Source organism: Zasmidium cellare (assembly GCF_010093935.1).
Source record: "Zasmidium cellare ATCC 36951 unplaced genomic scaffold M409scaffold_12, whole genome shotgun sequence".
In the NCBI taxonomy this organism is placed as follows: Eukaryota; Fungi; Ascomycota; class Dothideomycetes; order Mycosphaerellales; family Mycosphaerellaceae; genus Zasmidium; species Zasmidium cellare.
The window spans coordinates 488,564-513,786 of record NW_022986956.1 but is presented as its reverse complement, the minus strand read 5'-3'; the positions used below and the strand labels follow the sequence as shown (position 1 = coordinate 513,786).

Below are 25,223 nucleotides of genomic sequence, written 5' to 3'. Positions count from 1 at the left end.
GTTTGTTGTATGCCGAAAGGGAGAGGAGAGGTGGTCGATACGTGCTACTTGCGAGCCTTCACCTGCCGTTGCTGCAAACGCCGGCTTTGCCGTCCTTGATGGCCTCCGTGCTCGCGGTCCTCCTCTTTCGCCCCTCGTACGGCGACTCTCTCATCTCCGTCTCTTTATCTGGCGAGAAAACCCGCTGGTACTTCTTCTTGGCCCAGTTCTTCGGCTTCAGCTTGGAGAGAAGTGTTTTGAGGTCCATCTGCTCAACGTCAGTTCGGCTTGATGACGGCGGCAGAGGGGCACATACAGCGAGGGTGATGATGGCGACGAGGACGTGAAGGTAGATTTGATTATGTGATGGTTTTGATTGGTGATTGTGATACACGTGTAGACGCTGTTGATGACTCTCTGCTTACCTTTGCTGCTTCACGGGCGCGTTCTGACTCTGCCAGCTTCAGCATCACACCACCTCCGCCGCCTGGCGACGCGACGCGCACATCATCAAGATAACGACACCTCAGACACAACAAAGAACACAACAACTATGATGGGGATACATTCTTCTTCAGGCGGCGGCCGGAGCAGTCAACGTGATGAAAAAGTAGTGGCCATTCGGCTGGAGGTAATGCAATACCAGCTTCCTGGCGTGAGTAACAAAAATTGCGATACGAACCTCGGTGGCGAGAGCAGGACGTCTCTTCAAGATAAATGAGAGTCGGCCACTTCGCTTATAGTCGCACCGGCACGACTGGTTGTCGTGCCCTAGAAGACACGACGGATTAGCAGACTGAACAAAAAGTCAGCCCGCTTGGGCGCCAAAAATTCCCTGCGGTCCGCGGCAACAGGCCGCAGAAGATGAGGAGAGAAGAAAGGTCTGGAGCGAAGAAAATAATTATAGTTGAGCGGGGTGGCCCCTGCACCTAGCGTGCTGAGAAACAACGCGCAGACTGACAGCTATGCGCGGGCGCGGCTTGGAATTTGCGAGTGAATGTCAGCTTCATTTCCTCCCGGAATCTCTCATCCACGCAAATCTACCCAAACAAGCCTCAGTTGCTCAGTCCAGGCTCGTAATGCTTGGGAGATCAAGCGCAAGTTACTCAAATACCATTTCATCACACATAAAACTTGCTGACTACCTGGCGCAGACCGCGCCCAAACGGCCTTTTACCACACACAAACTCCTCGCAAGCCATACTACCTACCCACCTTACAACTCCTGGATGCCTAATGTTTGTTGGTGGCGCCACAGACAGCACTCATAGAGAGACCCACACTCACACCTGCAGCCGCCGTCCTGACGGTATCATGTCTATTCTTCGACAGCATACTCAGCTCCAGAATTACAACCCCAAAATCTTCCGCGCGACTTCGAACTGATTCACACGCTTGAGTGTACTCAAACACACGATCGCTTGGTTCGACGATCCAAGAATGCTTGGCAAGAGGAGCTCGGGACAAAGACTACCGGCAACGGCTTGGCAAAGCGGATATAAAAGAGAAGGAGGAACTACAAAGAATCAGGAGTTGCTCTGTGAATCATTACATCGAGACTTGGCAAACATGCATGTCTCAACTGTGTCGCTTGTTCTGGGCATCCTCGCCAGTGCCAAGTACATTGTTCCTGCAGGCGAATGGCTGGACACCGACGGCAATTTTGTCAACGCCCACGCCGGCGGCATTACAGTCGATGAAGAAGATGGAAAGTTCTATTGGTTTGGAGAGCGCAAGACGGAAGATGAGCCAGAGGGCGGCGGCATCTCAGTCTACAGCTCCGAAGACCTTGCGACTTGGACGTACCATGGACTTGCACTGGGTGCGATTCATCCACTCAGAAATCAAGACCCTGCTGAGTCTCGTTAGCTCCGATCGAAGGACATCCATACATTGCCCCGGAGCACATAATTCAAAGGCCAAAGGTTGCTTGGAGCAAGGAAGCGGAGCAGTACCATGTTAGTCTGCTCAGTTGCATGTTATACTTCAACTACTGACATGACAGGGTGGTAGATGTGGTGGCACGCCGACAACAGCACGTACGGCTGGCTACTTCAGGGTTTCGCAACATCTCCCAACATCACCGGCCCATACTCATTCGTCTCTGCCACGGCGCCTCTCGGCAACTGGTCGCAGGACTTTGGCATGTTCACCGACTACAAAGACGGAAAGACGTACGCCCTTTACTCTAATGGCGACAGCGTAGAAGGAAGAGATGTGTACCTCACGAGCTTCAACAGCAACATCACGTCGCTGGACAGCGTCATCCATCGATTCGACAAGTTTGACCTGGAGGCACCAACGATCATCCAGACCGATCAAAGCTACTACGCATTGATGAGCCACAAGACAGGCTACAGACCCAACAGTAAGACCTTTGCCCCAAGCTTGAAAGAACTTGCTAATCCTCTGGCAGATGTGGTGGCGTTCCGCTCCGACAGTCTCTCCGGTCCTTGGTCTCAGCCATTCTTCGTCGCTCCGCTCAACACTAGAACATACAACTCCCAGTCAGGCTTTTCACTCCGCATCGAAGGCACAAAGCGGACGACGTACCTGTACCTTGGAGATCAGTGGGACTCGCGGTCGGTTTGGGAGAGCAGGTACATCTGGCTCCCTGCAGTGATCGATGACGAGAAAATGACGCTTGACGTTGTCTGGCATGACGTATATGACTTGGATGTCAAAACCGGCGAGTGGTCACCTATTGACGGCGAGACATATTACGCCAAGGATGCTGTCATCGAAGGTGGCGCTTTCAAGCAGGAAGCCAACTTCGCAAGCGGTGGGATCATCGTTACAGGAATTAGGGGCAACGACAGCACAATAACATTCGAGAACGTGCAGGGATCTGGCAAACCGCAATGGATATCGTTCTACTACTAGAACACAGACGACATGGGCTTTGGCGACCAGCCTGGTGGCAGTCCAGACCGAATTGGTGGGACATGGATTCTACGGCGCATCAGCAGTGTTACGGTCAACGGAGATACAGCAAACATCAAGGAACTACGGCAGCGGGACACGCACAAAGGCATCCTACTTTCGACGCCGCTGTTACTCGATTTGAAAGAAGGTAGCAACACAATCACTGTCGGGGGGCTGTCCAACGGGAATGGTACTTTGGGTGCCGATCTGGATCGGATTGTGGTGTATCTTCCTGAAGAGTAGAAGGGCTACTGCAATCATGCATTGGCGTACATAGCGAGGTTCTGTGCACCCATAAGCTATCGATGTGAAGCACAGTAGGGAAACAGTCCGACGCATGGAAGATCAGAAGCTCAGAAAGAAAGTCCTACTGACGTCCCCAAGTGCACAAATGCCAAGTTTCTCTCATCGATTCTACGCCTCTCACCAATGTCATTGCTGCAAAGAGTAGCGTAGTCGGACTGAGATGACAGGAGAAACAATTGCGTTTCCGTGCGTTCATATTTCAGGCAGTGATGCCATACTCACTAAACCTTGCACGCACTTGCCAAATCCGTCGGGATGTACCTCGACAAGAAGCTCTCCAGCGTGTCGAGCGGACATCCGTCGAACGAGCAGTTCAGCTGCGGGTGAGCAGGCACAATCATTCCCTCGTAGTACATCCTCACCAACTTGCCCCTCTGCCGATGTTGCCAAAGCTCAATCTCCACACTCGAGCTGAAAGGCGGCCATGGAAGATCCGGATCTGCTACTACCGACAGGAACATGTCCAAGGAGGCATCGTGACCAGAATAGACCTGCAGCTTGGTGCTCATGTCTGAGAAGGAGGCGACGATTTCTTGGAGCCATGGTCCGACAGCCAGCGTCTTCGCCTCCGTGGCATTTTCGGGGTTCGAGCGGAATACGTTATGATAAGCGGACGTGCCTGGGATGGTCAAAGACTGAATGTCGGGTTCGGTCAGGTTGCCCTTGAGGCCAAGCCCATGACAGTAAGCGGCTGATGCTGTGTCGTACAGGTCCTGACTGGTGTTGAAGCCTCTGATCGACGAGGTGTTGTAGGCGGCTACGATCTTCTTCTGCAGCTCGGCAAAAGGTGCGAGCGTCGCAGCGTACTCGCTGGAGTTGGTGTAGGAAGACATGATAGCTGCGAGCTTAGGGCAGGCTGCTGTGTTGCCGATCTTGGTCTCGACGAGGCTCGGCTTAACATGCATTGTCAATGTCTGGCCAGGTGCTCGATATTGCAGTGGATACAGTCCCGCCATCAAGTTCTCGACAGACTCTCGGGTTCGCCTGCGTTCAGTTAGCCTCCAGGATCTACAAGCCTTCGTCGAGCTTCTCACCAAATATATGTATGACTGATTTGGAAGCTTGAGTCCATCCAGTCTGGCAGGAAGCCGAGGGTATTGACATATACTTGTCTGAGCACCTGACCTACGTAGTTCATACGATGGGAGCCCAGCGCCGTTAATTGACCTGCATCGCTGTTCAGCAAGGCTTCCAAGATCTCAATGGGGCAAGATCTATACCAGCGTCACAGTTGCCCTTCCACAAGACATAACTGAAAGCGCCGTCGATGACGGACTCTTCTTTCATGAAAGGTGATCGCTCTCCTTCAACGATATTACCCTGGTTCATGAACATGAACTCGTCTGGGTTGCCGCACTGGTACCATTCGGTGTTGTCGCCTGGAACCTTTCCTGCAGCAGGGCTTCGGGCGCCATGCCTGTGCCTTTCGTTTCATCAGCAATTGGAAGTTCTCAATTGAGGTCTCGTCACCTACATCACCTGCAACTTGATGAGCTCGGCATCTTGCATTGGATGCCACGTCTTTCCGGGTTGAATGATTCGCCCTGCAACGATCGTCAACGTTGGCCAAACCTTTTTTGCAGCAGCACAACCTTGACAGTATGTATAGCCATCCCAAAAAGGCTTCGTCGCAGCTGAATGGTTGCCTGACAACACCACAGTCTGATTGTTTTGTGAGACCACGGCCACGGCCTGGGCCAAGTTTGCGATTGTGGTAAATGTAAAAAGTCTCATGTTCCTTAGTCTTTGAGAAGTTATCTCTGCGAACCCAACAAGAGCAGCCTGTTGTGCATATATGTTCGTCTCCCAAGTCCCTTGCCATTGAGAAGCTTCCAAGCCACGTGCTGGCACGTTCAAGCTTCATTGGGACCTGCAGCTTGTGACAAGCGGTGGGGTTGCCTTTTTGCTCCATCTTTTCGCCTCAACGTTGGCCGTGACGATCCTTCGGGTGAACAAGCTCCCAGCTCGACGAATTGGTGAAAAGGCAGCTGCTGAGCGAGGAGAGGCACAGTACTGTGTCACAACTGGTTGAACCTTTCTTCATCCAATGATAAACCTGTCGGGCCCATCTTGGCTTCTCTTCTCTTCTGAGTTCTTCTCCTCCCACATCAGATAGTGTTTCTTTCCAGGCTTGAGCGGGCCGGAATGCTCCAGCCCGCGAGTCTCAAGACCGTACAGATGCTGAAACACATAAAGATTGGTCTCCAAGTGTGCAAGTCGAGTCATGGGATGTCCATACAGAGAAGCGGAACTAGAGATGCTGGTGCGCAGGATGCGTACGTCGAGAACCATGGTGAGGCCTCTGATCCTCCCTGGTTGACTGCTCTTCATATCGTACTTTCCAACGACGTGCGGTTCCACTTGTGCTGTGCTGTCTTGATCCTCCGCGTACCCACTACCACAAGGCTTTGTATCCCCCTCCTTTTATCTCTCCCAGTAGACTGCTTGTCCTTAGATGGTGTGCGGATCGTCAAGAAATACTCTCGGACGATGCCATTGAGCCGTTCCTTCTGCATTGGGTTGCTATTCTTCTTTCCGACACAGTCAATGATGCTGTCGTAGTAGAGAGTTGCCCGTTCTACCGTGCAGTAATCTGGATGACTTGTCGTCCTCCCTGGCAAAAGGTCTGGCTGCAACTTTCTCAGTCTCAATATTGAATCGATGCGTGGCGTCCTCGTAACCTGGCTTGTGTGCTTTCCCTGAGCAGAGATGAGCGGTCGAGATGATGCCGCAGACCCAGCAGCAGTTGTAGTGTGGTGGATGGTACGGTTGAGCTTTCGACCGCTGCGTAAATGAGCACGGTACGCGGATAGGTAGTACTTCGAAGCAGCATGATGGTGCTCCGATGGTGTTGCATTCACTCCTCTGTTTGCAAGCCCGGCGTCGCATGAAGCGTGCCGTCCAAATTCGTCTGCGCTTTTCTTTCGTAAGTCATCAAAGAGCGCATTAGAGAAGAACGAAGCATTCAGGAAACACCATACTCACAAACGTGGCATTCTACCGCAATCTTGCTGGATGCACCCTCACGCCAGACGGCAAGGCGTACATCACACCTCTGACTCAAAGCGTAAGAAAGCGCCCAGGAAGTCGTCGTCTAGATGGTCGCCGACCATGCTGACCTCTATGTCCAGGACTTCGACAACGAGCTCCAGTGGACAGCCTCACCAATCTCCGACTTCATCGAGCTGCCCATGAAGATCACCTCAAACCGCGCCATCACCGACATCCCAGAGGTAGAATACAGCGACGCCAGCGAAGTCAACCAGCCCGCCGAGCGACTCTTCCTCGATGTCACACCTCAAAGCGCGGTCTTCGGCCAACCGCCGTCTATCTCTCCCACTGGCAATATCACGGTCGCGCGCGTCGATGGCGGACAGCTTCATCCTTTCGTCCTCAGGTTCATCTTCATCTTCACTAAGGCGATCATCGACTACACCTCGGAGAGTATCGAGGAAGCTCGCAGTGACCTCGAGAAGGAGGAGAAGAAGGCGCTTGGTCGATGTTATTTTAGGTCGGAGGTTTTCTATGACGGCTTCGAAGTTGTGCGCGGGTGGAACACGAGGATAGGCAAGCAGTCGGAGTGGGAAGCTGTTGAGAATCCGTTTTGAGAACGCGTGCTCCCACGCAAGAAGGAGACAGCTCAAGGGCGATGCTGCTGAAGAGAGCAAGGACGGATTGCGCTGTTGAGCAGCTTCGGACATCTGCAGCAAAGCAGGTCGACATACACCAGAGGGGGTCGACAGCGCAGCCGAATTGCAATGGGACATGAGTTGTGCATTTGTAGACGGAGTGTGTGGCCTCCCAACAGGTACAACAACCTCGAGGTGGAAGCGCAGCGGTCCTGCCGTTCAATCCTCATCATAACCCCGATGCTTACTCTTGCGCGCCTGATGCGTGGTGGTGATTGAACATGAAGTCTTCTCACAGTGACAAGTATTGAATTCAGTACAGAAGATGCCTGTTCTCCTTCCGTGGCGTATGTGTAATACCGAAGATAGCCAAATGCATTGTAGTAGCGATTACAAGTGGTCGGCTCATATCAATATGAAGAAAAACAATGGACGCCAATCTCCAGCAGTATTGACAAAATGGCCACATCTTGTGCGCCAGATCACGAAACATCTGGAGCAGAATGGCTACTGGTCTACAGATACACGTGAACACCTTCACTGCAGACTATTTCCTAAATAATATATGGTGTTTGAGAACTGCCTTCACATCACCCACCCAATAAGCCGCGTTGGGTGGGTGATCGGGCTCTTGGCTATTTGATCCGGCGTGGTCAAGTGGTGCAAGGCATAAACAGAACATTTGCTAACAGTTCACAGATTTCACAGACTAAAATTAAGAGCCTAAGAGGCGCGTGTTCAATCCGCGTAAATACTTTTTTTTTCCCACGTCTATCACTTTTTGCATGCGCATACACGTTTGACTGCCAGGCAACAAACGATGATACATCTTCGATCGATTCCATACGTCGCTGATATTTTTTTGCTTCAATTAGAGATACTTCTCGATCGTTCCCTCTCGCCCGCTCTTCATTCCAGCCTCCAACATACGATGTCGCAACGCCGCACGTTCGAAATCTACGACGCTACCCTCCACCGCATTCTTTCGATCCGCAATCGCCAAATACAAATCGCCAGTGTTGTTCGCCGTCTTGGTCTTCGGCACCGCAACCTCTTCCCACTCCAGCGTTTTGCCGCCCAAATAGTCCTCCATCGAGAAGTTCGGGTTCGATGCGAAGTACACCATCGGGGACACCATCTGGATGTTGATATTGGGACCTTCTAGCTTCAAAGCGCCTTTGTCGCCGGCGATGGTCCAACTGAAAGAGGATGGCGATCCAGGTGTCGTGAGGATGAGGCTGAAGCTGGCTACCGCGCCAGACTGGAGTTTACCCTGGACAAGGAAAGAGTCGGGCGCGTCGCGAGAGACTGGATGATCATGATGAGGCGTCGTGACGGTCTTGAAGAAGCAGTCATGCTGGGCGGTCAAGTGCTCGTACTCGCCGAGGAGGAAGGCTTGCGCGTCAAGAACATGCCCTGAGGTGATGGTGGATGCATTGGCCCCTGTCAACCAACGTCAGCTGGATTGGCACAAAGCGTACAACAAGGGAGAGGCGAACGTGTTGAGGCATCGTGCTCATAATCATGCTGCGGCGGCAGATGCAGCAGGAAAGAATCAAGTCCAACGATAGTACTGGAACGAATCTTCCCCAGCGCTCCAGAGTCGATGATCTCTTTCGCCTGTTATCGACATCAGCAAGAGTCGCAGCAGCACATCAACCAACTATACCTTCAAGATAGCCGGCGAGGTCCTAGCCTGCAACCCAACATACGTCTTTCCACCACCCTCCTTAGCCGCTTTCAGCAACTCGTCAATCTGCTCCAAATTCGTCGCAAGCGGCCACTCGACAAACACATCCTTCCCAGCCTTCAGCAGCGGAAGAGTAAGATCCCGATGCTGAGGCAGCTTCACCGACACCACGACAAGATCGACATCCGGATCCTTGGCGATGTCCTCTGCGCTGGAGTAGGCTTTGTCTGAAGCAATACCCCAACGTTCAGCAGACTTCGCAGCGCTGGCGGCAGAGCTAGTAGATACGGCTTTAAGAGCGTATTTATCGGAGAGCGGAAGGGTCTTGAGTGGGTTGGCGTGGGCTCCTGCTGCCCAGGTGCCATCGGAGGCGCTCAGGCCGATGATTCCAACGCGAGTGACCATATCTGCTAGGCTCTTGGGTTACGATGATGGTGAAGGTAGGATGTGGCTACAAGTCAGAGCGTGTTTGCAAAAGCGTTCCAACGACTGACTTTTGTACTAACAATAGAAGACCCAGAAGACAAAGAAGCGACGCAAAGGACACTGAAAGTACGATCTTGATTGATCAGCAAGAGTCCTAGGCCTAGATACTGATGTTCATAACAGCCTACTTTAGTCTGGCACATTCACGGCCTCCAGCCCGAAAGTCCGTCAGATGCCCGTTTTGACGGACAGCCTTCCGTCTCCACTCCGCGTTTCCTCGCCATAGCCTTCCGGGCTTCCAGCAAAGTCGAATACACCCCTACACACAAGACACATCAGAGCTGCACAAGACTTAATTTGATATTTGACTTACCAGCTAGTCTCCACTTCTGCTGCAGCTTCTGAAACGTCTGCTGAATGAGCCACAGATCTTCATTTCGATTCTGATCAAGCAGCCACACTCCCGTCGAGTACAGCCATGGAAGTGTAAAGATGGGCACATCTCCATGTGTAAAGTCTTGGAGGCCCTCGTCAAGGTACCACCTTGCGGTCTGCCATGCGACTTCTGCAGACTCTTCAGCTATCTCAAGCGCTCGTTCTTCGAGCGAGCCATGTGCCATCTCGTACTGGTAAGTCCTGCCGTTTGTGGGATAGAGTATCCTCAACGCACTGAATGAGAACGCAGTCTGATAACATAAGATCGAGTTGAATGGGCCGATATTTCGAGCATGATACTTGACTTGAGCATGCAGTGTGCTGTCAAGCTGCTGTTGCTCGATTTCGTGGAATTCAGCGTCGGAGGTATCATCAGCAACATGACGATATACGCAGCTGAGCAGGTACGCTGTTTGGCAGACACAGGCGAATCGTCCTAGGTCTTCTGACGGAGAAGCCAACGTAGCAACCACTTGCTCGGGATTCCGTTTCCAACGATCGGCTTTCGCGCCATCTATCACAGGAATTGGCAGCACAGCTTCCAGTGGAGGATCAGGAAGAGCCGGAGTATGATGTGGATTGCCCAGGTTGGCGAATCTGCTTAGATCAGTCATGTAGTTTCCCACAGAGTTTTGCTGGAACTGACCTATCCAAAATGAATATAGCCCACCAGACCCTCTTTCGCTCCTCGCTGCGAAGATCCACGAAAGATCCCGTAGTCAAGGCTTGGCCTTTCGTCTCGAAGCCCAGCCCCAAGGCCGTTGCATACTTGCTGCAAGAGCCAATACTACCAAGTGCAGCCGGGTATATAGCATGCCCCAACTCAAACAATGCTATGAGAATACACCCCTGCAGAATCTCCATCGACAGCCTTCCCCGAATCTCCACCTCGGACAAGCATCGCCGAGCCATGACATACATCTCAAACGTGTGAACTTCTTGGTCTTCAGGCAGAGTTTTAGTGTGCAATACAATGCACACATACAAGAAGATCGTATCCGGACTGGCGGTAATCAAAGGATTCAGCAGTCCGACATAGAGCTTCTCGTCCGAGATGACAGGCAGCCAAGGCGAGATGCGTTCGAAGTATAGGGACAGATGCTGGCGGATGGCGGCATCTTGGCCGAAGGGGCTACGCGTGAATGCAAAAAGGGAGTTCCAAGGCGCTTTGGTGTCGGAAAATCCGGCGACACTCCACTGAGAAATTTCCTGGTCGAGAAAAGTACCTACGCAAGCTGCATGTTGCTCCAACGAAAGCTCCGGATTTGTCGACGAGCTTGCGGAAAGATCTCCATTCGAGGTAGCAGGGGAAGATTGTGGTTCTCGATATGCGCAGAGGCGTTTAAATCTGGATAGTACATTATTTCAGGTACCGGAGTCGAGGAGAAGAAATGAGTGTTACTTGATGCAGGCAGAGCATTTCGGTAGTGCCTTGTCGCATTTGATCTTACGCCGATAACAGGTTTGGCATGCCCGAGAGGCGGTCTCGTGCGAGGCCATGGCTGTGGCTCCTGCAAACTGAGAGTACTACCTCGCTATTGGGCAAGGTGAGGATGCCGGGCAGAGTTTGCGCAGGCGGCAGCATAGGTGGTTGAAACGGACAGACGGACGGAGCCCGTCTTAACGGACGGATGACGGATGAGCACTCTAGACACCAGATTTTCTTCCGCAGCTCTACAGAACACCAGGCCGGGAGTGATTGGGTCGTTCGTGCGGTGCTGACCTCAGCAGAAGAGTCATGCAAAAGCAAGTCCAGAAATGGTAACCTCGTCCGGCTGCTGATAAAGCTATGCCACGGCCTTGATCTATTTGTATAATGACGCTTGGTGGCCAGGATATAAAAAAGGACCAGATTTACGCCTGTGAGCGAGATCGAAGATACAGGAGAAGGGAGAAGACACAGCGGAAGAGTGTATTCCCTCCAACGGTTTCAAGCAATGACGAAGTCTTGCAAAGGGCCGGGACAAGGCTCGGCCCACCAGGTGGCCGGGTCGATTTCCTCAAGCAGTCTGCCCTCCATGACATCCGTTTTGGCAACTCGACACTCTCCAATCAACTCAAAATGCCCTTCATCATCGCTCTTCCTCATGGCAACCGGATATCCAGATCCCAGAAGCACACAGACGATATCCCCGTGACGCAACGTGCCGTGGCTGCATGCCGATGAGACATCGTGCTCGAATGTATCATGATCCTCGTTGGTCAACCTGAAGGACATACTCGAATTCTCTGTGCGAATGAACTTGGGTAGTTGATGGTCATAGTAGTGCCTTCGACGGTATCGCTCCTGGCAGCACAATGTGATGGCGGAGTGCAGAGACCGGGCAGCGAAGTCGTAAGAAGGACACCATACTTTCACTCGAAGTTTGTATGTCTCGTCTGCATCGGTCTGGATGTTCACTTTTACACTTGCTTGAATCTCGGGCGCGTGAACAGAGTAGTTGGTCTGTATATCGTCAATCACGCGATTGGAGATGCCTTGTAATAGTTCTTCTACTGCTTCGTTTGAGTTGTGTTGAACATCAGTAATAAGCCAGGTCCACTTCAAGTTTAGATAGCCGCTGGCGTCTGCGACGTTGGTTTGTTCAGCAACAGTGGTAAGCGCAACGAATAAGTCGCCGATGGGCAGCTTCATGGGCAACATGACCAGAAGATCGTTGATGTGATATAGACAATTTACCACGCCAACGATCAGTCCTCGAAGCTGGATGCGGCTGCCATCAGTGCCTACTCTCTTTGCTCGAACATCCCGTCCAGCGGATCCAAAACCTGCTTTGGCTGGTAATTGCTCAAAATAAAGATCCGAAGGTGGCGGTAAGATTGAAGCCGGCCAATACATCACCCAAGAGGGAGTCGACATCTCGGTTGGGGTCCGTTGGTGTCTATGCCTAAAGGCCGTCACATTGCCTTGCTCGATCAAGAACCACGAGAGATCTGCAAAGACCTCTTGAGGCGTTTTCTGATAGTCAGGATGAAGAAGATTTGGAATTGGTCGAGAGAACAGAGGCAGAATGGCGAACAAAGCATCGCGCGGATCCTGGCATTTGAACTCGTGGGTCATCTCTAGAATGTCCGGAAGCCGCCAGTAATTTAGATTCATTTGCCCGGTCTCCTTGCTTGACCGTTCTTGATCGCTGTGTCCAGCTCTCGAGATGTTTGCGCCCTTGACGTTTTCCAGAATGCGAGCTGGTGCCGTTGTTTTTGCTTGTTTGGTCGGAGACAATGATGATGAGGGCATCTGCCTGGGCACATTCCTGCTCAAGGCAGCCAATACATCGTCATCATCGTCATCTGCCATTTCAGGTCCGGGCATGTCTCCATCATCCCAGCCTTTTGGGGGCCGTCGTGCGTACTCGAGCGAGAACTCGGTGCGCATGGTCATGAGCGTCGGCAGGTGCAATTCACTCTTTTTAGCTTCACAAAATGCCAGGAAATCTTTCCAGGCCATACGGTCGAGGCCGATGACGACGATGACCTCCCGAGACAGTAGTAACTCCTGAATCACCCAGGTGCGACTGAACCACGGCCTGTTTAGCAAGCCCTGCCATTCCAGATCGGGGACTTGGTCAAATATGCTCCATCTCCGATCTGACTCGCCGAGATAGACGAAAGTCACAGTCGCAAGGCGAAAGACCTCACCCATGTTGGCGACTTGGAAACGACGCTCCTCGGAATCTTCCTGGTTGATGCAGACAGCGTCTATCCAAACAGTGCGCGGCTTGGCTTGATCTCTTAGCGCTCGCAGAGCCGCTTCACAGTTCTGTGTCACTCCCAAGGACTTGCCATTGCACTCGATGTTTCCACGCTGGGATGCATCCCCCCAGGTGTAGGAGATGGCTGCGTAGCCAGGATGTTCGTTCCGTCGATGGCTTGTGAGGTAGCAGTGGAGTGGTTGGCTTTGACTTGGTGATGGTGCTATTGTCAGAAGACGGATTTCGTCGGGTGCGATCGACTCGTAGTAGAACTCGGCAGGAGTTTCAGTCGAGGACGGTGCTGGTGTGGGAGGTTCGCAAGCTTCCTTCCTTCTCGGTTGTGATCCTGCTTGCCCACTGAATAGCTGGCGAAACTTTCTTCGCATGTCGGTTGCTCTCACAACGGTATCGTGGGTCGTGAAAATGTTGTATGTGAGGCTATGACGAGAAGCTGAAAGGTCTGCGGAGGCGAGTGGAGATCTTGGCCCCAAAATCTGCGGACTGCATAAGAGGCGCTGGGGTTGGTACCACCTTGAACTTGCAGCTGGAAGCGAGGCGAATCATTTGCAGCTGCGTGTCCCAGCCAGCCCAGTCGAGCCGCCAGAATCGCCAAGTCATGTCGTTACCGCGCGCAAGTCAATCGTCTCCTTTGGACAAGGCTGTGTATAGTTCATGTTCAACCAGGTGGCAGACGAGTAGAAGCAGACAAGCAGATAAACCACGGTCCTTCCATCCATAACTTGGCTAGCTTTGCGACTCGGTCGTGGCTTGAGAAGGCTGGTTCTGCTGATTTCTATTAGCTAAAATGTGTCATGAAATTACCCTTTGAAGTATACCCAAGCGGTGTATAGGAAGTTCTTCTGACAGTCGGGACCCAGCGAGATCGGCGGCTAGCATCGGCTCACCCTTGCTTCCATTCCGGGCCCGAAGGAATTCAACCTCACCTCACCTTGTTTCACCCGCACGAAGGGATTTCACCAACATCACCAACACCCCAAAATGGGCTCAATCGAAGAGACCAACGGCGCCAGCCAAAAGAAACCCATTACAATCTTCGGACCGGACTTCCCCTTCGCCTTCGACGACTGGCTGAAAAATCCCGTGGGGCTTGGCCACATTCCGCCCGAACAACATGGCCAAGAAGTAGCAGTCATCGGCGCCGGTATGTCCGGCCTCGTCGCTGCGTACGAACTGATGAAGTTGGGCCTCAAGCCCGTCGTCTACGAAGCGTCGAAACTCGGCGGTCGGCTCCGCTCGCAGGCGTTCAATGGCACGGATTCGGTGGTTGCGGAGTTGGGAGGGATGAGGTTTCCGGTCTCCTCGACGGCTTTCTACCATTATGTCGATAAGCTTGGACTGGAGACGAAAGCTTTTCCGAATCCGCTCAGCTCGGCATCGAATAGCACTGTCATTGATCTGGAAGGGAAGACGTATTATGCCGAGAAGACGTCGGATTTGCCGGCGCTGTTTCATGAGGTGGCTGATGCTTGGGCTGATGCGCTGGAGCATGGAGCGCATTTTTCGGAGATTCAGCAGGCGATTCGGGATCGGGATGTGCAGCGTCTGAAGAAGCTTTGGGATACGCTCGTGCCGCTGTGGGACGATCGGACGTTTTATGACTTTGTGGCGACGTCCAAGTCGTTTGCGAAGTTGAGTTTTCTGCATCGAGAGGTCTTTGGACAGGTTGGATTTGGTACTGGCGGGTGGGACTCCGACTTTCCCAACTCGATGCTGGAGATCTTTCGAGTGGTCATGACGAATTGCGATGAGGACCAGCGGCTTGTCGTCGGCGGAGTGGAGCAGGTCCCGCAAGGAATCTGGAGACATGTGCCAGAGACATGTGCTCACTGGAAAGCAGGCACTAGCCTCAGCTCTCTCCACGGCGGCGCACCACGAACCGGAGTCAAGCAGATCGCTCACGCCGAAGACGGCAATATCACCGTCGTCGACAACTGGGGCGCCGCCCGCACCTACAAAGCCGTCCTCGTAACCTGCCAATCCTGGCTCCTAACCACCAACATCGACTGCGAAGAGTCCCTCTTCTCCCAAAAGCTCTGGATGGCCCTCGACCGCACCCGCTACATGCAATCCTCCAAAACCTTCGTCATGGTCGACCGGCCCTTCTGGAAAGACAAAGACCCGACAACCGGCCAAGACACCATGAGCATGACGCTCACGGACCGCCTCACGCGCAGCACGTACCTCTTCGACAACGGCGACGACAAGCCCGGCGTCATCTGCCTCTCCTACTCGTGGATGAGCGACGCCCTCAAAATGCTCCCGCACAGCGTGGAGAAGCGCGTGCAGCTCGCCCTCAACGCCCTCGAGAAAATCTACCCCAACGCCAACATCGCCTCGCACATCATCGGCGAGCCCATCACCGTCTCCTGGGAAGCCGATCCGTATTTTCTCGGAGCTTTCAAGGGCGCTTTGCCGGGTCACTATCGCTATAACCGTCGCATGTACTCGCACTTCATGCAGAAGGACTTCCCGGCGGAGCAGAAGGGGATTTTCATCGCAGGGGACGATGTCAGTTGGACGCCGGCGTGGGTGGAGGGGGCGGTGCAGACGAGTTTGAATGCGGTGTGGGGGATTATGAATCATTTTGGGGGGAGGACGTATGAGGAGAATCCCGGGCCGGGGGATGTGTTTGAGGAGATTGGGCCGTTGGCTTTGCCGGAGTAGGGGCATCCGGGAGAGGAGAGTATCAATGGGATGGCGTTGGTGGGAGGGAGGGAATAGTGCTGCTAGAAGATAGCCATGAGCAGTTGGCGTTTCAACATTGCGATTGTGTAGAGCTATTCTGTTTGCACGCAAGTGCACTGGGAAATGAGAACCCTGGGTTAGCGAGATATGCTTGATCTGTAACGTCTCTCCCCCATCTCCGACGCCGCTGTGGCCTCCATATCAGCATCCGTTCGGCAAGTCATTGCCAGGCGTGGCGACGTTCTGGACAGATTGTGTCACACCAGATATTCACCTCTGCGATGCCTTGTCTAACTCTTTCCAGACTGCGGCATCATACCTCCTCAAGCACGTACTGCAAAGACCACAGTTCCCACACCCCGGCGGACCCCACGTTCCGCTGTACACATCGAACGCACGCGGGCCTCGCAAATCCTCCTTGACAGATTCCGGCACAAACTTCAAATCGCGAGGATTCGGCGGAGTAGGAAATACAATCTCATGGAAAGGGCGGCTACGAGTCGTCCTCGTATGAATATCGATACCTTGTTGACGGCCTGCTCGAATCGCATTCTGGAACCAGACTCTTCGCCTGGGCTCCTTCGACCCGTATTCTTGTTCATCTTCCAACGCACCCAGGTAGATGGCCTTCAAGTGCGGAAAATAGTTGCGGCATCTGGGTCTGCATTTCGAACAGTGGCGGTAGTAGACAGATCTGCGAGCCAGGATGGCGACAATGGCATCGTCGATCTGGTCCGCCTCGGCCTCGCTCAAGCGACCGCTTGGCCTTTGCAAGACCAGAGTCTCGATGCTTGAAGGAATGTAGTCGATGTCATGGCGCTCCGTGAAGAACTGGAATGGCTCGACCCAGTTGTTCGCATTGTAAAGGCACCCGTAGCCGCGATAGCCATATTCATCTAGAAATATGTCTTCTGGGTCCACGACAGCGGTCTCCAAGTTCTTCGGGAGTGTACAAAGCTCATCTGGACGGTACAAATTGCATCTGTAGCCTCTAAGATCGCTGGTTTGGTAGAGCACGAGTGTCTCAGAAGCGCAAGAAAGCCATCCGTCCATGTCATTCGCCTCACTGGCGGAGATCGTCAACGACTTGAGAGACTTGGGTGCTGATTCAACAGCCTTCCGAAACTCGTGTGGATTGCCGAGTGCCGAGTTGTCGAGGAAGATGTGTTCGAATGAACAACTGTCTTCGGCGATATCGTAAGGTCCGTCAGGTAGATCAAAAGTGTCACTGGCAGCGCTCTTGGATAGGCCGTGGAAATAGAGTGAGGTGAGGTTTGGCAGCTTGATCATATCCAAGAGAAGATGGAAAGGCGACCCAAAGTTGAGTTCGTCGAGCTCTGTGCCTGTTCTCACGCCGATGGCGAGGTTACGCACTGATGATAGGGCAGCGGACCATGGCTCGTTGTCCGGGTGGAGAATGATCGCTCGCTGTAGGTAGTCGATACTTGAACGAGGTGCGTCGTTCCGTCGCGCTTGTCCGTCGCGGTCGAACGCCTCGCGGCCAGAGACCTGGTAGTCTCTACTGTATTTGATTGTTGTCAAGCGCGGCACAGAACGGCACGGAGACGCTGATTGGCATGGTGCCTGCTGTGCGGCGGCTCATGACGTTGGCAACAGGCTGAATGACCACCAGCCTCCACAAGAGTGTACAGTACTGAAGCCTTGAAAATGTATGTTGATGTATGTGGTCGAGTATGGATGTTCGATGGAGGTCTTCTTCTTGGGCTGACGGTTGACCCTGTTGGGAGATTGGCAACTGTCTTGCGGATTCCGCTTCCAAGCCCTACTTTCTCCCACCGGCCAATCATGACAGGCTGAGTGGATCTAGCGAATCTACCTCCATTTCTGGTGCCTCAGACCGACTTCAACCCAACTCCATCACATTCACTCACGACAGCGCCACGACCATCACAGCCAGTCCGCACACAGCCGTAGCCCATCTCAGTCAACATAGAGCCCTATAGCGACCTGCTTAGTCTGAGCCGTAGGCATGGCAATGATTTGCATGAGATGACTGATCAAACCGTCAGTCAGGTTACACGGGAAACGCCACAAGAGATGTCTGGGACCTGGGAGCCACAGCTGAGGTGTTGTATAAAGTAGCCCAGAGAGTGAGGCGAGATGGCTTCTATCGAATCCCGTGAAGAACAGCATTTCGGCCAGCATCATTCCTTCGATATCTTTGGCCAAGAAGATGCATGCATTCATTTCTGCGTTTTTGGTTGCGCTGCTGCTTACTGTTGCACGAGCTGAAAGGTCAGACTATGTGTGAGTTATTCACCAAGTCGTCGACAGCGAGCACAATCCTGACTAGCACAGCATCATCGGAGGCGGCACTGCAGGCCTGACTATTGCGGCTCGTCTGAGTGAAGATCCGAACGTGACGGTCACGGTCATCGAAGGTTCGGCAGAACACTATGAATGCCAAGGAGGCGTCGAGACTGAGACTCTGCAGCTGGAGAAGATCGAACGAGCGACGTTGAAGTCCTTGCGCCGAATCTCTTGACTTCGCTCTACAGCAACCCAAAGTACGACTGGAATTATCGCACAATTCCACAGGTATGCATTTTCACTACGTCCGCTATGTTTGAGGCTCATTCTCGCACCAGGTCAATGCCAACAATCATGTTCTGGCCCATCCTCGAGGAAAGCAACTTGGTGGCTCATCTGCAATCAACTTCCTCTGGTGGACGCACGCATCACAGCAAGACATCAACAACTGGGGCCTGCTAGGCAATCCAAACTGGTCCTGGAATGCACTACAGCCATTCTATCGTCGATCTGAATCGTACGTTCAGCCTTCTCGAAAGACAGTCGAAGATCTGGACACTGGCTACATCGATCCAGCTCTGCATGGGCAAGATGGTCCCGTACTGAACACTTTCGCAGACATATACTTGCCTTTTGACGAGGCATGGCCGCGGACGTACAGAGCACTGGGATTGCCTCCATCGTCGGACCCTCGAGATGGCCTGGCGCTTGGAGGCTATACAAATCTTATCAACATGGATCCGAAGACGAGAAGTCGAAGCTACGCTGCTACCACTTATATGCGTGGTGCTGAAAATCGGCCAAACTTCAAAGTGATCACGGGAGCTCATGTACAGAGGATCACATTTGTCGATTCCGGGAAACGGCCTCGGGCGACTGGCGCATTATATTCCACCAACGGCACGACGCACCAGGTAAAGGCTCGGAAAGAAGTCATTCTCAGCGCAGGCGCATTCGGATCACCGCAGCTACTTGAGCTCTCCGGCATTGGCAACCCCGACATCCTGAAGAAGTACGGCATCGAAATCCTCGTGGCGAACAAGAACGTTGGTGAGAATCTGCAAGATCATGCCTACGTACCGATAGGCTACGAAGTGAAGGAGCCTGGCCTATTCACCCTGGATGACTTCGCCAACGAGACGCTTTTCAACGAGGAGTACGAGAAGTACATCACAAACCACACCGGTCTTCTGGCCACAACAAGTGCCATGTCAGGCCTCCTCTCCCTCGCACAGATCCAGCAAAACACCACAGACGATCCCCTGGACCTCAGTAAATCAATCGAAAGCATCTGCCCCGACACCAAGAAAACGCACACCCAAACCCACCTCCGCCCACCCCACCCCTCATCACAACACGACCTCCTCTGCGCCTCCATCGACACCGAAGCCATCGTGCAAGAATTCGCCTTCCCGAGCGGCATCAACCCCCAACTCTCCAACGACAGCAGCAAGCTCTTCCTCGCCTCCACGCCAGGAAACTTCTTCAGCATGCAGGGCGTCCTCGAACACCCCTTCTCCCGCGGGAGCGTCCACATACAGTCGAGTGATGCGTCAGAGTATCCGAGGATTGATCCGAACTATCTCTCGCATCCTCTCGATATCAAAGTTCTAGAGGCGATTGCATTGCACTTACAGGCTGTCGCGCAGACGAAACCTTTGAGTAAGCTGCTTGTCGACGGGGGAAGGAAGTATCAGCCCGGATACTACGCCCTCAACGCCTCGAACGTGGAGGGCTGGGTTCGGGATAACCTGCAAAGTGAATACCACCCTTGCGGAACCGCTGCGATGTTGCCGAAGGAGAAAGGCGGCGTGGTCGATGAGAAGTTCAGGGTGTACGGGGTTGATGGGTTGAGGGTCGTGGATGCATCTGTTTTCCCGCTGATTCCGCGGGCGAATTTGCAGACGTTGGTGTATGCGGTGGCGGAGAGGGCGGTGGAGTTTTTGAGGGAGGGCTGAGATACGTGTAGTAAGACCTAGGAGTAAACAATAAACGAAGAGGGGATTGGAGAAGCCATAGCTCGCAGGATGCGATCGTTTCCCTTCTCATTGGGAACCGGAATGCACGGCGTAGTCGGATTGAAATCTCCGGAGTGATTGCCCGGTATGGCAATGCTTGCTTTGTCTTTGAGAAAGCGGCGGTGGCCATGCAATCACTTATATTCGATAGAAAGTTCATCTCATCGAAGCCCCCTCAAGACTCTTGCCGTCCCTGACCCCAAATGGACCCCACCCCCAAAATCCTCATCATCGGCGCCGGCGTCTTCGGCCTCTCCACCGCCCTGCACCTCGCCCGCCGCGGCTACACTAGCGTCCACCTCTACGATGTCCAAGACTACACCTCCACCGCCTACCAGTGCTCCCAAGGCTGCGTCGCCGCAAGCTGCGACGACAACAAAATAATCCGCGCCTCCTACGGCGATTCGAAACTCTACCGCGACTTGGCGTTTGAGGCGATTGCGGAGTGGGAGAAGTGGAACGCGGAGAGTGGGAGGCGGTTGTGGGAGAGATGTGGGTTTCTAAGGGTTGGGGAGGTGTTGAGTGATGGGGAGGTGAGGACGCAGGAGAATCTTCCGGGGGTGCTGAGGGGGTTGCAGTACAGGGTTTCTGAGGCTGGGGAGAGGAGGAGGGCGGCGGAGGATGGGGTTCCTAAGGGGAAGATTGATGCGCTGGGGAGGCCTGAGAGGGGGTTGGTGATGGAGGGGTATTTGATGGAACGGCGGGGTTTGCGCTGGCGAGTGAGGCGTGTTGTTTTGCACTGAGTCTTTGTCGGGAAGCTGGAGTCAAGACGCATTATGGTCCTGGCAATGGCGTGGAGTCTTTGATCAGAACTGGGAGAGAGGTCATCGGTATCAAGACTTCTGACGGCTTATCGCATTCAGCAGATCTCGTCATCGTTGCCTGTGGCGGGTGGACGCCAAGTTTCCTTCCAGAGACTGAAGACCTGATAGAAACCACTGCAGGCAGCGTCGTTTCTTTCCGCTTACCGAGAGATCAGGAAGACCTGTGGGAGAAATACGCGTCAGAGAACTTCCCCGTCTGGTGCTGGAACATGAGCTCGTACGATCGCGAGAAACGTAACGTGGCTGGTATCTTTGGCTTCCCGAGGACGCCTGAGGGATCGTAAAGCTCTGTTTTACGGGAGCGCAGTGGACGAATTATAGCCATAGGAGCGAGAAGTCAGGCCGACTGATCTCGGTTCCTGAGACTGAGAGTGATAAGATTCCCGAAGAAGCGATGCATGCTCTGAAATCGTTCTGTGCAGAGAACATGACCGAACTTCTGGACTTAGAACCAGAGCAGGTCCGTCTGTGCTGGTACTGCGACAGCGTCGACGAGTCATTCCTCATTGACCACGTGCCAGAGACGGAGGGCCTAATGGTGTGCAGCGGTGGAAGTGGCCATGGCTTCAAATTCCTGCCTGTTTTGGGCAAGCATGTTGTTGAAGTGGTAGAGAGGAAGGATACCGAGTATACGCGTCTGTTCCAATGGCGAGAGGTGCCGGAGAAGAAGCGCTCGTTGGTTGATGATGGCCCGGTCGGATGGCAAGTGCTGGAGAAGCAGCGAATGGTCGATAAAACTGAATGGAGAGCATAGTCGTGGCGTGAGGATGCGGCGTTTATGACTTGGATAGCTGGTTGTGATCTGGGAACGAGTTGGCTGGAAAGGGGGTGATTTTGGAAAATGAAGCCAAAGTACTGCGGTATACAGTTGGCAACTGTTTCCCATTGTCGCGCCAAGACTGACATTCGTTAGCGTTCTATGAGATCTAGCCAATCAATCAAAGTAGCTCTCACCCCCTCTTCTCCGTTGAAACTCCTCCTCCTCCTCCCATTATATCCAGAAATCGCCCTTTAGGAAGGAGTGATCCAGTCGTCCCAAGGGTTCGAATCCATGCAAGCTGTTAGTCCAAGCATTGAAGAGAAGGTTGTAATTGTCTAGCACCGTCGATTTAGATTCTTTTAATGCCGAATACTAAGTCTAGCAATTTCGACGATTGGCCGCCTTTGGCTTCAGACTAACGGCTGGCTTCCCGAGCTGTGAAAGTGCCGGAACGTGCGTCCAAGCGTCGCCTCACCACCTCGACCTTTTGCTCCCCCAGCTGGTCGATCACATTGCCTGCTTCTTCGCTGGCTCAACGGGATAACCGCATATCGGGCTCGAACACACTTCTCTACAGGACCTTCTAGTCGTCCGGCATACACAACCCAATGCCTCCGTCGGCTGCCTTTCGACTGAGAGAGACATCTTCCGAGTTTCGCAAAGGTGCTATGTGGCCCTGATTCGACCATGACCTGAAGTCCTCGCCAGAACTTGACACACATTTGTCAGCTACCAAGAAGACAAGAAAGTGACCAGGGTAGGTTCACAGCCGTAAGTATGATATCAGAGCTCCTACTATTCATCTCGCCCTCTCTCGTGGGCTCCTCAACGTTCCAGACGCATTAACGATCTGACTACGAACCATGCCTACTCTCGGCAGCGGCATCGCCCACTGGAACAACATCGATGACTCTCTTTGGGATCATGGCCGTATGCAAAACGCCGACCTTCCCCTCGACTCACCGTCCGCCGAGCCTGGCATCATCATCGACTACATCTACTGCCCAACCCCGAAAGACATCCAGGCGAAGGGAACGATCTTGCTCATCCATGGCTTTCCACAAACCAACTACCAGTTTCGAAGGGTCATCACGCCACTAGCGAAGAGAGGTTACAATGTCATAGTGCCGAACTATCGAGGAGCAGGCGCAAGCAGCAAGCCTTGGAATGGGTACACGAAGAAAGAGATGGCGGCAGATTTGCATACATTGGTGGAAAGGCTGGGTGTGAAGGGCAAAGTGCATGTTGTTGGGCATGACATTGGTATGGACAGGACGATATATGTCTGCAAAGCCAGCTGACATTGTCTCAGGCGGAATGATCGCCCATGCCTACGCCATGCAGTATCCAAACGATACAGCCAGCATCATCTGGGGAGAATGCCCAATTCCAGGTAGTCCCAGCTACGACAAGATGAAGAACGACCTGGTCGTTTGGCACTTCACCTTCCAGAACATTCCCGACCTGCCAGAGGCCCTCGTTCAAGGCAGAGAACGAATTTACATCAAACACTTCTTCGATCGGCTTGCACAGAACCCCAACGCCATCAGCACCTATGATTTGGACGTCTACACGGATGCGTACGCGGCGGCAGGTGCCATGAGGGCAGGCTTCAACGTTTACAGAACGTTCGAGCAGGATGTTGTGGACAACAGGAAATTGTTGCAAGAGAATGGCAAAAGTTCAGTGCCATGCTTGACGCTCTGGGGCGGCAAAAGCTTCGCAGATGAAGCGACGGCTTTGGAGATGTCCAACTATTTCTTCGAGCAGAGCCGCTTTGCTTCTATTCCTGGTGCTGGCCATTATATCGCAAAAGAAGCCTGGAGATTTCGTCGAAGCTGTGGTGGGATGGTTAGATGAGCAGGTCAGGGCGTAGGTCCAACCTTGCCAGGGACATCCTTCTTTTCATCCTTGCAATCAGGCTTCCTCGACATTGTCAGCAGATGACTGTATTTTATTGATTGAAGAGCTGACAATACAAATGCCGCATCTCCCATCTCGCATCCTTCCAGCTTTGCACCAACTCTTGCCGGGCGCTCGTTCAGCAATAGCTTACGGCACACCTTCCTTACGACAGTGAAGTCGCTCGAATCGCATTGGCTCCGCAAAGTCCTCTACATCTGTCAAAATATACGAGAGCAACCCTACGATCCATGTGGGTCAGTCCCAATTGAGCAAGCATGCCGACAATCTTACGCGGTTCAGCCTCACCTCGCATTGGAACCCTTGGCACTAGCACAATTAGGAAGATTCTCGCCTGCCTCGTAAGTGAGCGGCGCATAGCTCGATGATTATGGAAAGAGCGATGCTAAGCCGTCAGCGCATCTACATACAAATAAGGCTGCGCAGCTCGCGCAATACACTCTTTCCAGCAACCAGACGGCTAGCAAAATGGCGACACTGCAAGAACGACACCCGCACGCCTATGTGGCAGCAAACCAAGATCCTCGTACGAGGAAACGTACGGTGCCGATGGAAGTCCTCAGCTGCAATATTTCGAGGTATGCACAATGCCGCGCCGCAGGTTCTCGTCGACTGACCCAAACCTGCAGAACCGGCACAATGTCCATGAAAGCGGCCTTCGAAATCCTCGGCCTCCCTACCTGGCACCACGTCGAGATGAGCGCCAACCCTCCGGACATGGACATGTGGAGCGATGCCTTCATTCTCAAATATGACCCCGCCCTCGCCACACGCAAAGGCCTGAAACCGTTCGGCCGCAAAGAATGGGATAATCTGCTAGGGTATTGGAGTGCCACGACCGACCAACCCGCCGCCTGCTTCACCGAAGAGCTCGTCGCCGCCTACCCTGAAGCGAAAGTCATCCTCGTCGAGCGGGACGTCGACGCCTGGTTCAAGAGCTATTGCGAAGGCGTCATTGATAATGTGTACAACCCCTGGATCCCGCTAGCCAGCTACCTCGACTCCCATTACATGGCGCGGATCTGCCGACAAACAGACCTCTTCAGCACGCACTACTTCGGCGTCACCATCCCACGCGCCACCGGCCTGTTCAACAACCCCGACTCGAAGGCCATGTACATCGCCAACGCCAAGAAAGTCTACATCGAGCACATGGAGATGGTGAAGCGAGTCACGCCCGAGGAGCGACTGTTGGTGTTTCGGATCGAGGAAGGGTGGAAGCCGCTTTGTGAGTTTTTGGGGAAGCCCGTGTCGGATGTGCCGTTTCCGAGGGTTAATGAGACGGCGGCCGTGAAGGAGAAGGTGCAGGTGTATATTGCGAATAGTTATAGGAGGGCGGCGACGAGGATGGTGGTGAGGGTGCTGCCGGTTTTGCTCGTCGTGGCTGGGGTTTTGGCGTGGAGGTGGAAGGGGCGGTGATGAGAGGGGATGCTTTTGCCTCATGCTGGCATTCCGCTGAGACATCCCTATTCTTGAGCAGATTTTCGAGGCTCCTGAACTTCCTCTTCGCTGGCTTGAGAACGCACACCTCTGACTTGTGAATGCCAGCAGGAAATGCACCAGAGAGCCTGGCCATATCGGCGCTCCAGTCTTCGGCTTAACGGTTAGGCTTCCACGAGAAGCCTTCCCACCTCAACCA

At 53.3% G+C, this 25,223-nt stretch overlaps 12 protein-coding genes across 12 annotated transcripts; 7 read left to right on the top strand and 5 right to left on the bottom strand.

Annotated features, from left to right (window-relative positions):
- Positions 1-1,548: 1,548 nt before the first annotated feature.
- On the top strand, positions 1,549-3,147 carry M409DRAFT_65484 (carbohydrate-binding module family 35 protein; the record flags this gene model as incomplete). Its single annotated transcript, XM_033816529.1, has 5 exons — positions 1,549-1,801; positions 1,849-1,937; positions 1,993-2,347; positions 2,396-2,817; positions 2,863-3,147. 5 exons carry the CDS (start codon positions 1,549-1,551, stop codon positions 3,145-3,147), a joined length of 1,404 nt encoding a protein of 467 aa, XP_033669445.1.
- A 284-nt stretch (positions 3,148-3,431) lies between these two features.
- On the bottom strand, positions 3,432-4,719 carry M409DRAFT_21306 (uncharacterized protein; the record flags this gene model as incomplete). Its single annotated transcript, XM_033805797.1, has 4 exons — positions 3,432-4,194; positions 4,245-4,377; positions 4,431-4,633; positions 4,685-4,719. The coding sequence occupies 4 exons, from the start codon at positions 4,717-4,719 to the stop codon at positions 3,432-3,434; spliced, it is 1,134 nt and encodes a 377-aa protein (XP_033669444.1).
- Positions 4,720-6,308: 1,589 nt separating this feature from the next.
- On the top strand, positions 6,309-6,818 carry M409DRAFT_21305 (uncharacterized protein; the record flags this gene model as incomplete). Its single annotated transcript, XM_033805796.1, has 1 exon — positions 6,309-6,818. The coding sequence occupies one exon, from the start codon at positions 6,309-6,311 to the stop codon at positions 6,816-6,818; it is 510 nt and encodes a 169-aa protein (XP_033669443.1).
- Positions 6,819-7,710: 892 nt separating this feature from the next.
- Positions 7,711-8,934, bottom strand: M409DRAFT_21304 (uncharacterized protein; the record flags this gene model as incomplete). Its single annotated transcript, XM_033805795.1, has 3 exons — positions 7,711-8,282; positions 8,339-8,459; positions 8,509-8,934. The coding sequence occupies 3 exons, from the start codon at positions 8,932-8,934 to the stop codon at positions 7,711-7,713; spliced, it is 1,119 nt and encodes a 372-aa protein (XP_033669442.1).
- Positions 8,935-9,158: 224 nt separating this feature from the next.
- Positions 9,159-10,890, bottom strand: M409DRAFT_53210 (uncharacterized protein; the record flags this gene model as incomplete). The annotated part of the gene is made up of 4 exons (XM_033812306.1): positions 9,159-9,274; positions 9,329-9,987; positions 10,037-10,738; positions 10,793-10,890. The coding sequence occupies 4 exons, from the start codon at positions 10,888-10,890 to the stop codon at positions 9,159-9,161; spliced, it is 1,575 nt and encodes a 524-aa protein (XP_033669441.1).
- A 430-nt stretch (positions 10,891-11,320) lies between these two features.
- Positions 11,321-13,468, bottom strand: M409DRAFT_53209 (uncharacterized protein; the record flags this gene model as incomplete). The annotated part of the gene is made up of 1 exon (XM_033812305.1): positions 11,321-13,468. The coding sequence occupies one exon, from the start codon at positions 13,466-13,468 to the stop codon at positions 11,321-11,323; it is 2,148 nt and encodes a 715-aa protein (XP_033669440.1).
- A 613-nt stretch (positions 13,469-14,081) lies between these two features.
- Positions 14,082-15,767, top strand: M409DRAFT_53208 (uncharacterized protein; the record flags this gene model as incomplete). The annotated part of the gene is made up of 1 exon (XM_033812304.1): positions 14,082-15,767. The coding sequence occupies one exon, from the start codon at positions 14,082-14,084 to the stop codon at positions 15,765-15,767; it is 1,686 nt and encodes a 561-aa protein (XP_033669439.1).
- A 291-nt stretch (positions 15,768-16,058) lies between these two features.
- On the bottom strand, positions 16,059-17,078 carry M409DRAFT_21300 (uncharacterized protein; the record flags this gene model as incomplete). Its single annotated transcript, XM_033805794.1, has 1 exon — positions 16,059-17,078. The coding sequence occupies one exon, from the start codon at positions 17,076-17,078 to the stop codon at positions 16,059-16,061; it is 1,020 nt and encodes a 339-aa protein (XP_033669438.1).
- Positions 17,079-17,982: 904 nt separating this feature from the next.
- Positions 17,983-20,017, top strand: M409DRAFT_65483 (GMC oxidoreductase; the record flags this gene model as incomplete). Its single annotated transcript, XM_033816528.1, has 4 exons — positions 17,983-18,056; positions 18,108-18,190; positions 18,244-18,347; positions 18,398-20,017. 4 exons carry the CDS (start codon positions 17,983-17,985, stop codon positions 20,015-20,017), a joined length of 1,881 nt encoding a protein of 626 aa, XP_033669437.1.
- Positions 20,018-20,280: 263 nt separating this feature from the next.
- On the top strand, positions 20,281-21,655 carry M409DRAFT_65482 (uncharacterized protein; the record flags this gene model as incomplete). Its single annotated transcript, XM_033816527.1, has 3 exons — positions 20,281-20,762; positions 20,798-21,181; positions 21,223-21,655. The coding sequence occupies 3 exons, from the start codon at positions 20,281-20,283 to the stop codon at positions 21,653-21,655; spliced, it is 1,299 nt and encodes a 432-aa protein (XP_033669436.1).
- Positions 21,656-22,593: 938 nt separating this feature from the next.
- M409DRAFT_36338 (uncharacterized protein) lies at positions 22,594-23,521 on the top strand (the record flags this gene model as incomplete). The annotated part of the gene is made up of 2 exons (XM_033810541.1): positions 22,594-22,924; positions 22,974-23,521. 2 exons carry the CDS (start codon positions 22,594-22,596, stop codon positions 23,519-23,521), a joined length of 879 nt encoding a protein of 292 aa, XP_033669435.1.
- A 531-nt stretch (positions 23,522-24,052) lies between these two features.
- M409DRAFT_65480 (uncharacterized protein) lies at positions 24,053-25,003 on the top strand (the record flags this gene model as incomplete). The annotated part of the gene is made up of 2 exons (XM_033816526.1): positions 24,053-24,162; positions 24,214-25,003. 2 exons carry the CDS (start codon positions 24,053-24,055, stop codon positions 25,001-25,003), a joined length of 900 nt encoding a protein of 299 aa, XP_033669434.1.
- Positions 25,004-25,223: the final 220 nt, after the last annotated feature.